At 42.5% G+C, this 12,188-nt stretch overlaps 1 protein-coding gene across 1 annotated transcript in view; it reads left to right on the forward strand.

Moving 5' to 3' along the window:
- The first annotated feature begins 3,056 nt into the window (after positions 1–3,056).
- FAM124A (family with sequence similarity 124 member A) overlaps positions 3,057–12,188 on the forward strand; it is a 74,527-nt gene continuing 65,395 nt past the window's right edge. The window contains exon 1 of the mRNA XM_032766005.2: positions 3,057–3,147. Coding sequence (XP_032621896.1) covers positions 3,089–3,147 — 59 coding nt within the window. The 5' untranslated portion in view covers positions 3,057–3,088. The remainder of the gene's footprint in view (positions 3,148–12,188) is intronic.

A 12,188-nucleotide genomic window follows, 5' to 3' on the forward strand; every position in this document is an offset into this window, starting at 1 on the left:
CATATATGGGACAAACCCAGCCCAGCCTCACAGGAACAAAGGATACTGACCTAGGCAACAACAAAGGATCTGTTTGACTAACAAGTGAGTCACCCCCCTTCCTTTGGTCAATTTGGGACTGTGATGAGGTAATTCTCACCTGACTCTGAAGGAAGGAGGGGAGCAAAGCCAAGGGGGAAGAAAGAACATGATAAAAGGGAGAGACGTTTGCCATGCTCTTCCTCTCTCTTTCACCTACATCTACAGACACCACACCAAGCGAATGAAGCGCTGATCAAAGGGGACAGCCTGGCTGAAGAGCAACCAGCCAGCCTGTGGTTAGAAGCATCTAAGTTTGTAAGGGCACTGAAAGTGTTAAGGTCAGCTTAGAATGTGTTTTACTTTTATTTCATTTGACCAAATCTGACTTGTTATGCTTTGACGTATAATCACTTAAAATCTATCTTTGTAGTTAATAAATCTGTTTGTTTATTCTACCTGAAGCAATGCATTTGGTTTGAAGTGTGTCAGAGACTTCCCTTGGGATAAAAAGCCCGGTACATATCAATTTCTTTGTTAAATTGACAAACTCATATAAGCTTGCAGCATCCAGCAGGCATAACTGGACACTGCAAGACAGAGGTTCCTAGGATTGTGTCTGGGACCAGAGATATTGACTAGTGTTGTTCAGTTGCACAATTCAAGGAGCAGCTTACATGCCAGAGGCTGTGCTTGAACAGCCCAGGAGTGGGGGTTCTCACAGCAGAGCAAGGTAAGGCTGGCTCCTAGAGTCAAGGATTGGAGTGATCTAGCAGATCACCGATCCAGATAACACCAGAGGAGAAGGTCACAAATACCTCTTATCTCACAGGGTGTTTTGAGGATTAACTGGTTTGGGACCAGATTCTGCCACCATTGTTCACGCTGCCTAGTAGGCAGCGGTCTCCAAACTTTTGAGGGTTGTGTCCCCCCTCACCCCTGTCAATGCCCCTCTGTCCTCCTGGAGCTGGGGATGGGAGCAGAGACGCGGTTCAGGAGGGGGGAACACAGACACGGGTAAGGGACCCAAGGCTGGGGCCACAGTTAGAGTGGGTCTGAGGCTGGGAGCAGAACCACACCAAGGCTGGGGATGGGACCAGAGCAGAGCTGGGGACATGAAAGGGTGGCACTCGCTCCCCACCCCCGATGGGGCCAGGCCTGGGCCCCGCCGTGCCCCCATGGACATTCCTCCATGTCCCCCTTGTTTTCTGCACACTCTCTAGGGCATTTTTTAAAACAAAACCCTAGGGGGCCATGCCCCAGAGTTTGGGGACCTTTGGTTTTGGGTCTTTAGGAATCATTCACTGTTGCACTACTTCTAAACAAGTTCCACTACCAGGAACAGATAGGAAGCAAACAGACCACAAGGTGTTTTTTTTAATATGGTGCCACCTACCTGTGTCTATAATAGACTTGCTTAGAACAGGTCTAGACAACAGGATGTTAACTTATGCCTTGCCTGTACTTACTCTACAGTAGTGCTGCCACCAGTGAAGGTGAACTGGTTATGGTACAATAATGGGAAATTTCCCAATATCTATGGCAAAGTAGATACAGCTATGGCAATCAGAGATGGAAAATACATACGATATTAAAGCATCTCGTCCACCTTTTGCCAACATAGGCTTGTTTCCCTCAGTATATTAGTTAATGTCTTGTCTAATCTAGTTTTAAATGTCACAAGGCTTAAATGCTGAGACTTTCACCACTTTCTTTGGTCATAGTGAAGTAATAATATGGACTGCAGGAAATTAGAATGATTTGTATAGTTCTTTTGAGTCAGTAGGAATTGTGTGCTGATTGTCTGCAGAATGGGATGATATAATTTAAAAAGTAATTGTATTTAACTTTGCTGGAATATCAAGTACAAATTGACAGTGGGTGAGAAGGAAGAACGCTCCATATAGCTCTCTATATGGTGGGAGGAATAGCTCAGTGGTTTGAGCATTGGCCTGCTAAACTGAGGGTTATAAACTTAATCCCTGAGGGGGCCATTTAGGGAACAGGGGTAAAAATCTGTCTGGAGATTGGGTCTGCTTTGAGCAGCAGGTTAGATTAGATGACATCCTGAGGTCATTTTTAACCCTAATATTGTGTGAGAGAGTGCGGTAATATCTTTTATTAGACCAACTTCTGTTGGTGGAAGGCTCAACTTTTGAGCTACACAGATCTCTTTGGGTCTGGGGAAGGAAATCAGAGTGTGACTTTCAATGGGTGTTGGGCATACAACTCTCTTCAGCCTGGTCTACTAGAAAAGGTATATACTGGTTAATAGTTGTTGTTTTTTTAACTAAAATCATTATATTGCTATACACCTGAAACTGTATGCAGTTATAAAGGGGCATAAGGGGCCTTATTCCTACATAATTTATTTCATTCCCTGAACTAGAATCAGTTCTACCAGCCAGTGTAAGTGCCTTTATAGCTACTTGTGCCCACGACACGGGAGTGGGTTGCCCCTTTAGCTACTAGTATGGTTAAATTGGCAAAACTTTCAAGTGTAGACAAACCCTCAGGTCCCTTTGGAAAGCCCAGACAATAATCCTTCCAATTTCATCCCAGCAGATCTCAAAGAGGGTCTCAGACTACATACTACCAGGGCCCCTGAAAGATAGCCCCTTGTAACCAGCAAAGGGAGGGGAGAAGACAGAGCCACTGGAACCAAGCAGGGTTGGTTCCTTGGAGTTTGTGTCATGTGCTCCCAAGCACGTTTGTAATAACTAATAGGGCCCGGCTGGGGAGCTTTACTCAATGGCGATGTCACCTGTGGGCCAGACCCACTTCCAAGGCGTAGGGGGAGGCCGCTGCTGCGGAGCGAGCAGGCCACTGGAGGGGCGGGGAAGAGGCAGGAGCCGCGCACAAAGGCGGGGAGGAGGCCGGGCTAGAGGGGCGGAGCTGCCTGGGGGTGGGGAGGCTCCTGCACACGCTCTCGCTCCCAAGGGAGAGGGGAGCCCGGCGGCCTGTGCTGGCTCCTCGCCCCCAGCGCTGGGGGAGCGCGCGGCGGCAGGCGGCTGCAGCCAGTCGGGGGAGGAGGAGGCGGGGGCCGCCGAGATGGAACCCTGACTCCGCCATGGAGAGGAAGGCGGGCGGCGAGGATGACTGCGTGGACTCGGGAGCCGAGACAGGAGGGTGAGTCCCGGGCTGGGGGCGGGAGAGGAGGCTGGTGGGGCCTGGATCCGGGGGAAGGGCCCCCAACTCTGCAGCGAGGTGTTTGCGGTCCGGGGCAGGTTCGCTGAAGCGCTGAGCCGGGGTAGCCTGGCGGGAGCGGTCCCCAGCAATGAGCCCGCTTGGCTCGCATGGTGGGGTGTGTGCGCGCGGTCCTTTCCCCCTGCCCTGGGGAGCCAGGCGCTAACCCCAGCCCCAGCTCTAGGGACACCTGCCTGCGGCGCTAGAAAGCGTTTGGGCATCTCGGCTCTCCCGGGAGAGCGCGGGGGCTGCAGCAGCTCCGCAGAAGTGAAGGCAGTTTGTCCAGCCCGGGACGGCTTCCCCCTTCTACCCGTAGTTCGCTTGCCTGGCTGGCTCAGTTCCTGCATCTTGCTGCTTTGATTCTACCCCCCCCGCCACCCCCCACCCCCATCTCGCAGCGAGAAGGACAGAGATACTGCTGCTGCACTTGTTGCTTTTCTCTGCTTTTCTTTTGCTCCTGCTCCAGGAAGCATTAGCGGGTCTGCAGCTTCAAAAAAAAAATCTGTTGTGTGAGTTAAGTTAAAGCTTTGTACTATCAGTGTTAGGTTGCTGATTGGGAAAACGCTGAGCTGACTCTGGAGTGGGTCAAAAATACTCAGGGTATTTGCTCCTTAGGTTTGGCTTTAGGTCAGAGCACAGGAAAGATGTATCTATAATAACAGTCGCAAATAATCATTGCATGTTGGTGCAGCTGGCCTGACCCAGAGTGCCCCTTTGATTTCGACTCAGTTTTCCTGGCTGTTTGTTATGTTGTATTCCAGAAAGGCTCATACAAACAAGGGAGTGTGCAAGCCCACAGCAGGGCTCATGCACAGGAGCTGAAGTATACTGCTGTGCACAAGACTGGGACAGCTGCAGGCAGGAGGCTTGCTCCTTCCAGCTGCTGCCTCCTGCCCAGCTCCACAAAGGCCTGGGGTGGGGGGGTGTCTCTTAGCCTACTCCCACCTCTTGATCCTCCTGTTTAGTGCCATGGAGAAGCAAGAAATATTTCTAGCTCAGTATCAGAGCGCCTCGCAATCTTAATGAATTGACTCTTTCAACATCCAACTGAGGCAGGAAAGTCTTATTGTTATCCTCATCTTACAGATGAGGGGCCAAGGCATAGCAAATGACTTGGCCAAGGTCATGCAGGATGACTGTAGCAGAGCCAGGAACAGATCCCAAATCTCCTGAGGATTGGTCCAGTGTTTTGACCACAAGACAGTACTTTTTTCCAAGCCCCCTTCTGTTCTCACTCCTATCTACAATTGTTGCAACCTTCTGTCCTTCCCTATGGCAGAGACCGGGTATTTCCCCTGCAGCCCTATCTCAGCTGCTGCTGCCTTCTCCTGTCACCTGGCTTCCTGTGGGGAGGGAGGCTGAGTCTTCGAATAGGACTTCTGTGGAGGGGACCATGGACAAGGGACTTGCAGCCCTCTTACCTCTTGGTGGTGTGTGTCTCTCTGTCTCTCTTTCTCCTGTTTTTAGGGGACGTTACCTCTTGGTCTCATCTCCCTCCCTTCTCCTGTCTTTAGGAGGAGGGAGTGAGAGCATGGAGGAGTGCCTTTAGCCCTTGCTGTCTCTTGGCTCTGCTCATCCTCTGCCTCCAGCAGGATCAGAGGAGGCTGCCATCTCTCCATCTTGTCCCAGTTGCCCTTGATCCTTTCTGGGCCCTACAAAGGGGCTTGAAGGTCTTCTGCCATCCTTCCCTCCCAGGTCTGTACTTCCTCACTTCTTCCCTGGACTCTTTCTCTCTAGCTTGGGTCCACAGAGAGGCATAGGGTTGTGCATGTGTACAACAGGTGCTTCCTTTCCAGCTATGAAGGAGTCAGAGGAGTCAAGCGCATTCCTATTTATCACCTTGGTTCCTGGCCTCATGCAGAAGTCTGGGGAGTAAAGGGGGCTTTCTCTCTCCCCTTTCCCACAGCAGTCATGGGCTCAAATTGCTTGTGAGTCCCATGGTGAGATTCAAGGAAAGAAGAGGCACCCTGACCTAAACTACTGTTTAATTTATTACTTATTATTATTTAATCAGCCTCCAGGACCTAATGGTATTCACCCAAGAGTTCCAAAGGAACTCAGGTCTGAAATTGCAGGACTACTAACTGTCATCTGTAACCTATCACTTAAATCAGCTACTGTACCAAATGGCTGGAGGCTAGCTAATATGACGCCAATTTTTAAAAAGGACTCCAGAGGTGACCCTGGCAACTAAAGGGCCAGTAAGCCTCACTTCAGAACCAGGCAAATTGGTTGAAACCTTCGTAAAGAACAAAATTGTCAGACACACAGATGAATATAATTTGTTGGGAAATCATTCCTCACTAGTCTACTGGAATTCTTTGAGGGATTTAGCAAGCATGCAGACAAAGGAGATCCAGTGGGTATAGAGTATTTAGATTTTCAGCAAGCCTTTGACAAAATCCCTCCCCAAAGACTCTTAAGCAAAATAAGCAGTTATGGGATAAGAGGGAAGGTTCTCTCATGGACTGGTAACTGGGTAAAAGATAGGAAACAAAGGGTAGGAATAAATGGTCAGTTTTGAGAATGGAGAGAGAGGTAAATAGTGGTGTGCCCCAGCGATCTGTACTGTGCCCAGTCCTATTTAACATATTCCTAAACGATCTGGAAAAAGGGGTAAACCGTGAGATGGCAAAATTTGCTGATGATACAAAACTACTTAAGATAGTTAAGTCCCAGGCAGACTGCGAAGAGCTACAAAAGGATCTCACAAAACTGGTTGACTGGGCAACAAAATGGCAGATGAAATTTAATGTTGATAAATGCAGAGTAATGCATATTGGAAAACATAATCCCAACTATACATATAGAATGATGGGGTCTAAATTAGCTGTTACCACTCAAGAAAGAGATCTTGGAATCATTGTGGATAGTTCTGACTGCCGCTGCCCCTTGAGTGGATGTTTCAAAAAAGCAAACAGACTGTTGGGACTCTTCAAGAAAGGTATAGCTAATAAGACAGAAAATATCATATTGCCTCTATATAAATCCATGGCATGCCCACACCTTGAATACTGCATGCAGATGTGGTTGCTCCATCTCAAAAGAGAGAGATTGGAAAAGGTTCAGAAAGGGGCAACAAAAATAATTGGGGTATGGAATGGCTTCCGTTTGAGAAAAGATTAATAAGACTAGGACTTTTTTCTGGGCTGAAGAGGTGACTACAAGATATGATGGTCTATAAAATCATGACTGATGTGGAGAAAGTAAATAAGGAAGTGTTATTTACTCCTCATAATACAAGAACAAGGGGCCACCAAATGAAACAAATAAGCAGCAGGTTTAAAACAAATAAAAGGAAGTATTTCTTCACAACGTGAAGTCAGCCTGTGGAACTCCTTACCAGAGGATGTTGTGAAGGCCAAGATTATAACAGGGTTCAAAAAAAGAACTGGATAGACCTCTCCTTCATGAGTTTATCAATGACTATTAGCCAGAATGGGCAGTAATAGTGTCCCTGGCCTCTGTTTGCCAGAAGCTGGGATTGGGTGACAGGGCATGGCTCATTTGATGATAACCTGTCTGTTCATTCCCCTTGGGGCACCTGCCATTGGCCACTGTCAAAGGACAGGATACTGGGGCTTGATGGACCTTTGGTCTGACCCAGTATGGCCATTCTTATGACCTCCAACTGGTGCTTGTGGATTATACCCTCTGCAACATATGAGCCATGTCATTATGCTAGTGTATGAGACAGGAAGTGTGACAAAACAGTGAAACTGATTCTGCCACCAGTGTCGTCAGATGCTGAGTAAACAATTTCAAATAATTACAAGTTTAAAAAAGATTCAGCTGAAAATGGGATTAGGTTTATCATTTCCTTTTATATTCATCATAATCAAATGAGCAAAATGAAATACCTTTGTTATAAATTACACCTTTTTTCTGCACATTTCTGTAATCGTGAGAGATTGTGGGCTATTTTTCTTTTCACCTTAAATAGGTACAATATTGTGGACATGACTAATCTCTGAAGGTTAATGTTTTTTATCTGTCTTCAGCATAATGGAAAAAATCTATTTTTTTCTATTTGTGGGGCAACAGGCTTTTCATTTCACCCTATGGGAATCTGGAATGTGAATAAAGGGAAAACAACATAATCAGCTAATTCATAGCTGGGTCAAAGTTCAGAAAATCCTTAATATGTCAAGTCACTTTTAATTTACCATGCTCTTCCAAAACAGAAAAACCTATCTTTTGTTTGAAGGGGCACTTGGAAGGATTTACCCCAGATGGTGACATTAGCCTTTAGATCTTAGTGATCAGTATGGCAGCTGCTTATGTCTGGTGTTGATGAGCTGTTAATATTGATGATTGTGTGACAGGGACAAGACACAGTTCTGACACTGGAACGTGTAGCTTTAGCAGAACGTGCTGTTTTGCAGAATTTTAACCATGACACATGGTAATTATCAACTAGAAGGCTTTACACTGAAATGTCTTCAAAAGAAATAAGTCATTACATTTTCATTATTTTACTATATTTAGCAGATGTTAGTCTATGATAAACATGTGAAAGAGGCATATGCAACTATATTTGTGTTTTTGTTTACTCACCAAATCAACTGCTCATATTTAGGCTTGGATGAATGAGATTTTTATTGCAAAGTGTTGATTTTTGCCATGCGTGCACACAAACAGATAGTAGAAATTTACAGAAATTGTCAAGCAGTTCCTACTCTACCAATTAGTCTGATTGAAAGCTACTTTTATATTTTGACATGTGACTTGACAATTTGTAAAGTTTTAACTTTTTTTAATCTCTGCGGCTATCATTAAATTATTGGCTGACTCACCCATGATTTCCCTCAACTGTGAAAATTTTAAATTGATGATAAATTAAAAAATGTTTAAAAATAATACAATTGACACATAATATTGATATTAAAAAGTTGAATTCTATCAAGGCTTCTCATATTGTTTGCTCATTACTCTTAAAGCAGAAATTGAAGATACAGAAAACCCTTAGTATTGCAAAAACTCAGCTGGTTTCCTTGTTATGTAGCTATTTCAGTGATGAGAGAGTCAATTGACACCTATTTTTAAGTTCAACAATCATACTATGAAATTATTCATAGAAAAACTGTCAAAATTCAGTAGCAGTTTTATTATAACGAGTGGTCTCTTTCTATCATTCAGTGAACAATAGTGTGACACACTAGCAAATCCAGGCTTTGTGAAGCATTTTTTATCTCTGTTCAAGCATAACTTTATATATGTATTGCTGAAAGTGTTGTATAGCAACTAACTGCCACTATAATTCATGAACTAGTTCCATAAAATGTGTTTTCTTGAGCTGATGTTGCTGTTAACCACAAATATTAGGCAAACCCCTATTGTACAGCAGAGTTTGAGTCCAGTTTTTAACCATCATATTACAAATCCACTTGAATATTTGTGGATATTCAAGATATCTTTGTGCTATTTGTATGTTCTTCAGTTGATCAAGTTGGAAAGCAGATCAAAAATAGTGTATTTTAAGTTACTGAATCCAATAAGACTGGATTGGACTGAGTTGCCAAGCATCTAAATAAAGAGAATAGAACATATAAACCAATTAGTTTGTATCGACTGTTTTATTAATGAGATTTGAAAGAGTTCTAGCATCACCTTTGGCTGAACTAAATGTATCTTTCTCAGAACAATGTAATTCTGGGTTTTCGAAGTCACTGCCTTTTTCCATTTGTTGTTGAACACTTCTCTGCCCCCAAAACTAAGGGTTGCCTCATACAGCTGCAATCTGTGGCAGAACACCCATTGATATTGAGGAAACCTGCGTGTTTAGAGAGAAATATACATGGCTTTTTTTTTTAAAGCCTCTCCTTTAATTAGAAAGAAGGAATGGAGGGAAAGCAACAACTGAGGGGGATGACATATATGTATGCAAATAAAAAATTAATGCTAAACAGTCCGAGTGACTTGCAATAATATTTTTTCTTCTTACTAAAATTAATCCACACAGATTTTTATGATTCATGACCTTTTTATATGAATCATAAGGCATAGTTTTCTGTGCAACACAATTTTGTTTTGGTATTTTGATCCAAAACTATAATCTTCTTCTAAAATGTTTAGATTTTGTTGTGCATCTGCTTTTTCATGCCCAAGACCTAATTCTTGCTGTCTTTGAAATCAATGATAAAACTTCAATTGAATTAAGTGAGTGCAGGATTGAGGTCTGTAGTAAGGTTTTTGATGCATGTGAAAAGCTTTAAAGAGTTAACAACTTGGGATATTAATTTCCTAATGTATTCAAAGTTCTAATTTTCCCCTTTTAATTAGAAGTTATTTGAAACTGTGACTTTAAGGAGCTTTTCCACTTAGATTTCAAAATATTATTAATCCTTTTAGTGAAAGTTATGAAAAACACCCGTATAGAACATAAGAAGAAAGGCAGTTATAACTTATTGTATGGACAAATTATAGATGTTCCACTTATATATTTCTTCATGGTTATTTCAAATTGAATTCATTGCTTGTTAAATTGTGAAGCACTTGCCTAATTCTGGGAGGTGGGAAAACAGTGATATTTCTTTAACAAGCAATTAATTGCTGGATCATAACTTGTGCAATGCTTGTGTCAACATGAAGAAACCCAAGGTACGTGATGTCTGTTTTTATCTTATGCATCATATATCAGATATTTTAAAAAGTGTATTTGACAAATTATGATCACTTTTCACCTGGCTGCATTGTTACTTGTTTTTTTTGTATATTAAATGTTTCCTTAAACATCCCTCCTCATCATTGTGTTCTCAGAGTTGATCACTACATGGTATATTTGAACTTCTTGACCATGCTACCATTCTGTAGTGGTGCTACTTGTGGCTCTGTCACTGGCTCACTACATAACTATGGATAAATCATTTAATGCCTCTGTGCCTTTATCTGGCTGTAAAATGGGTGTAAAATACTTACCTGTCTTGTTGTGGTGGGTGGGAAGCTATAAAGTAGTATGAGATTCTAAAATTAAATGATGCTGTGTAAGTGCAAAGTGTTTTTGTTAGTGAGATGTAAAGCAGTAAACAGAAAAGACTAGACATCTAAAATAAACTATTTTGAAACAGAATTAAAATCTGTTTTGTTAATCTTGAGACAGGCCTTGATGCTTAAAATAAAAAATAAACTCATGAAACTATTCATTTTTGGTGCCACACAGCTCAGTTTACAGATACACAAATGTACAAATTCATAAGTGAGTGTTAAGATATGGCGGGGACTCACAGCAAAGAGTCTCAGAGCCTGGGTCAATTCTAGGGTTTTTTTATTTGTTTTTTTTTTTTAATCACAATGTCATGTGATCCTAAGTGTTTGATATCAACATTAATGGTCCAGCTAGCTCATTAGGCAGCTCTTTTAAAACTCTTGAATGCAAGTGTTCTGGAGTTGCTGATTTTAAAAATGTTTAACTTTAGTAGCTCCTATTTAACATCTTCCATAAATACTAGTGGAATGGAAAGAATATTCTTAAGATATCATCTGTTTCCCCAAATACAGAACAGAAATATTTATTGCACACTTCTGCCTTTTCCACATTCGGGGCGGCTCTAGGGATTTTGCCGCCCCAAGCATGGCAGGCAGGCAGGCCTGCGGAAGGTCCACCAAAGCCGTGGGACCAGCAGACCCTCCACAGGCAAGCTGCGGAAGGCAGCCTGCCTGCCGCCCTTGTGGTGCCGGCAGAGCGCCCCCCGCAGCTTGCCGCCGCAAGCACGTGCTTGGCATGCTGGGGCCTGGAGCTGCCCCTTTCTGCATTATTATTAAGTCTACCATTTTCATCTAGTCATGGACTAATACCATTGTCAGGATTCTTTTTATTCCTAATCTATTTAAGAAAGAGTTGTGTTGTGTGTTTTTTTTTTTATTTTTTTTAATTGTCCTTAACTGTGCTCGCCATAGATTTCTCTTTGTCCCTTTGCTTCATCTGTCAATTTTCTAGAGTTCCTACTTGATTTATATTCATCACTATCAACTTCCACCTTCTTCCATTTGTTACATATTTATAGCTGCCCCTCATAACCAGGTCACTTTTTTTTAAACCAGTATGGCCTCCTTCCTTGATTGTAACGTTTTTTGGCATCTCTGGGATGTTCATAAATGATTCCCAATTCATATTTTTCTGATTAAATTCTTCTCTCTAGCAGATTTGGTTCATTCCTCAGACGTCGGATGTCAGTCTCACACATAAATGGACGCACTATATGATGGAACTCTCAGAAGAAACTATTGCTGCTGTAACCTATTTTTAAGGACTGTTTTTACCTTTTAGGTTTTTTGTAACTTTCACATCATATATATATCACTCTTATCATGGCACTGTACAGAATTCATCTGATTGGAATATTCAAATATATAAAATGGAACTTTTGCACTATATTGGTGGGAGAAATCATTTCAAAACCAGACATCACCAATGTAGTGCAAAAGTGGTCTTTCATATCTCAGAGAAACCTGCTAGTATATTATAGATATGGTCCCTGAAAGCAACTTTAATGACTAAATTTTGCTTGTAGGGAGATCTGTACTGACATCTACTATAACTGAGCCAGAACACTGTATGCATTATTGGTTAGTGGTTCGTTCCTTTGGTGTACTGCCTTTTAAAGAACAAGGTACAAAATGCTAGGCAGGTAAGCATCATGCCTTCAGCCACTGAGAAATACACCAGAAGCTATGTGACACATACTAGTGTGGTTATTGCTATTCCACTGTATTTAAAAGATTATAAATGTCATCTTAAAGCACAAGAATAATACTGCTACCAGAGCCTCTCCAAAACCATTAAAATGTTAGTAAACATCCCTTTGTAGTAGTTAAATTGAGACACAGATGGTCACTCTCTGAACTCACTCTAGCTGGTAGAAATCCAAACTAACGCCATTAAAATACAATGTTATCATTTACACTAATGCAGTGATCTTGGTTACTCTGGTGGAAATCCAGTGGCATTAGTTTGGATTTATACCAGTGTGTTAGGATATAGATAT

The sequence above is a fragment of the Chelonoidis abingdonii genome, chromosome 1, assembly GCF_003597395.2.
Source record: "Chelonoidis abingdonii isolate Lonesome George chromosome 1, CheloAbing_2.0, whole genome shotgun sequence".
NCBI classification, from domain to species: Eukaryota; Metazoa; Chordata; order Testudines; family Testudinidae; genus Chelonoidis; species Chelonoidis abingdonii.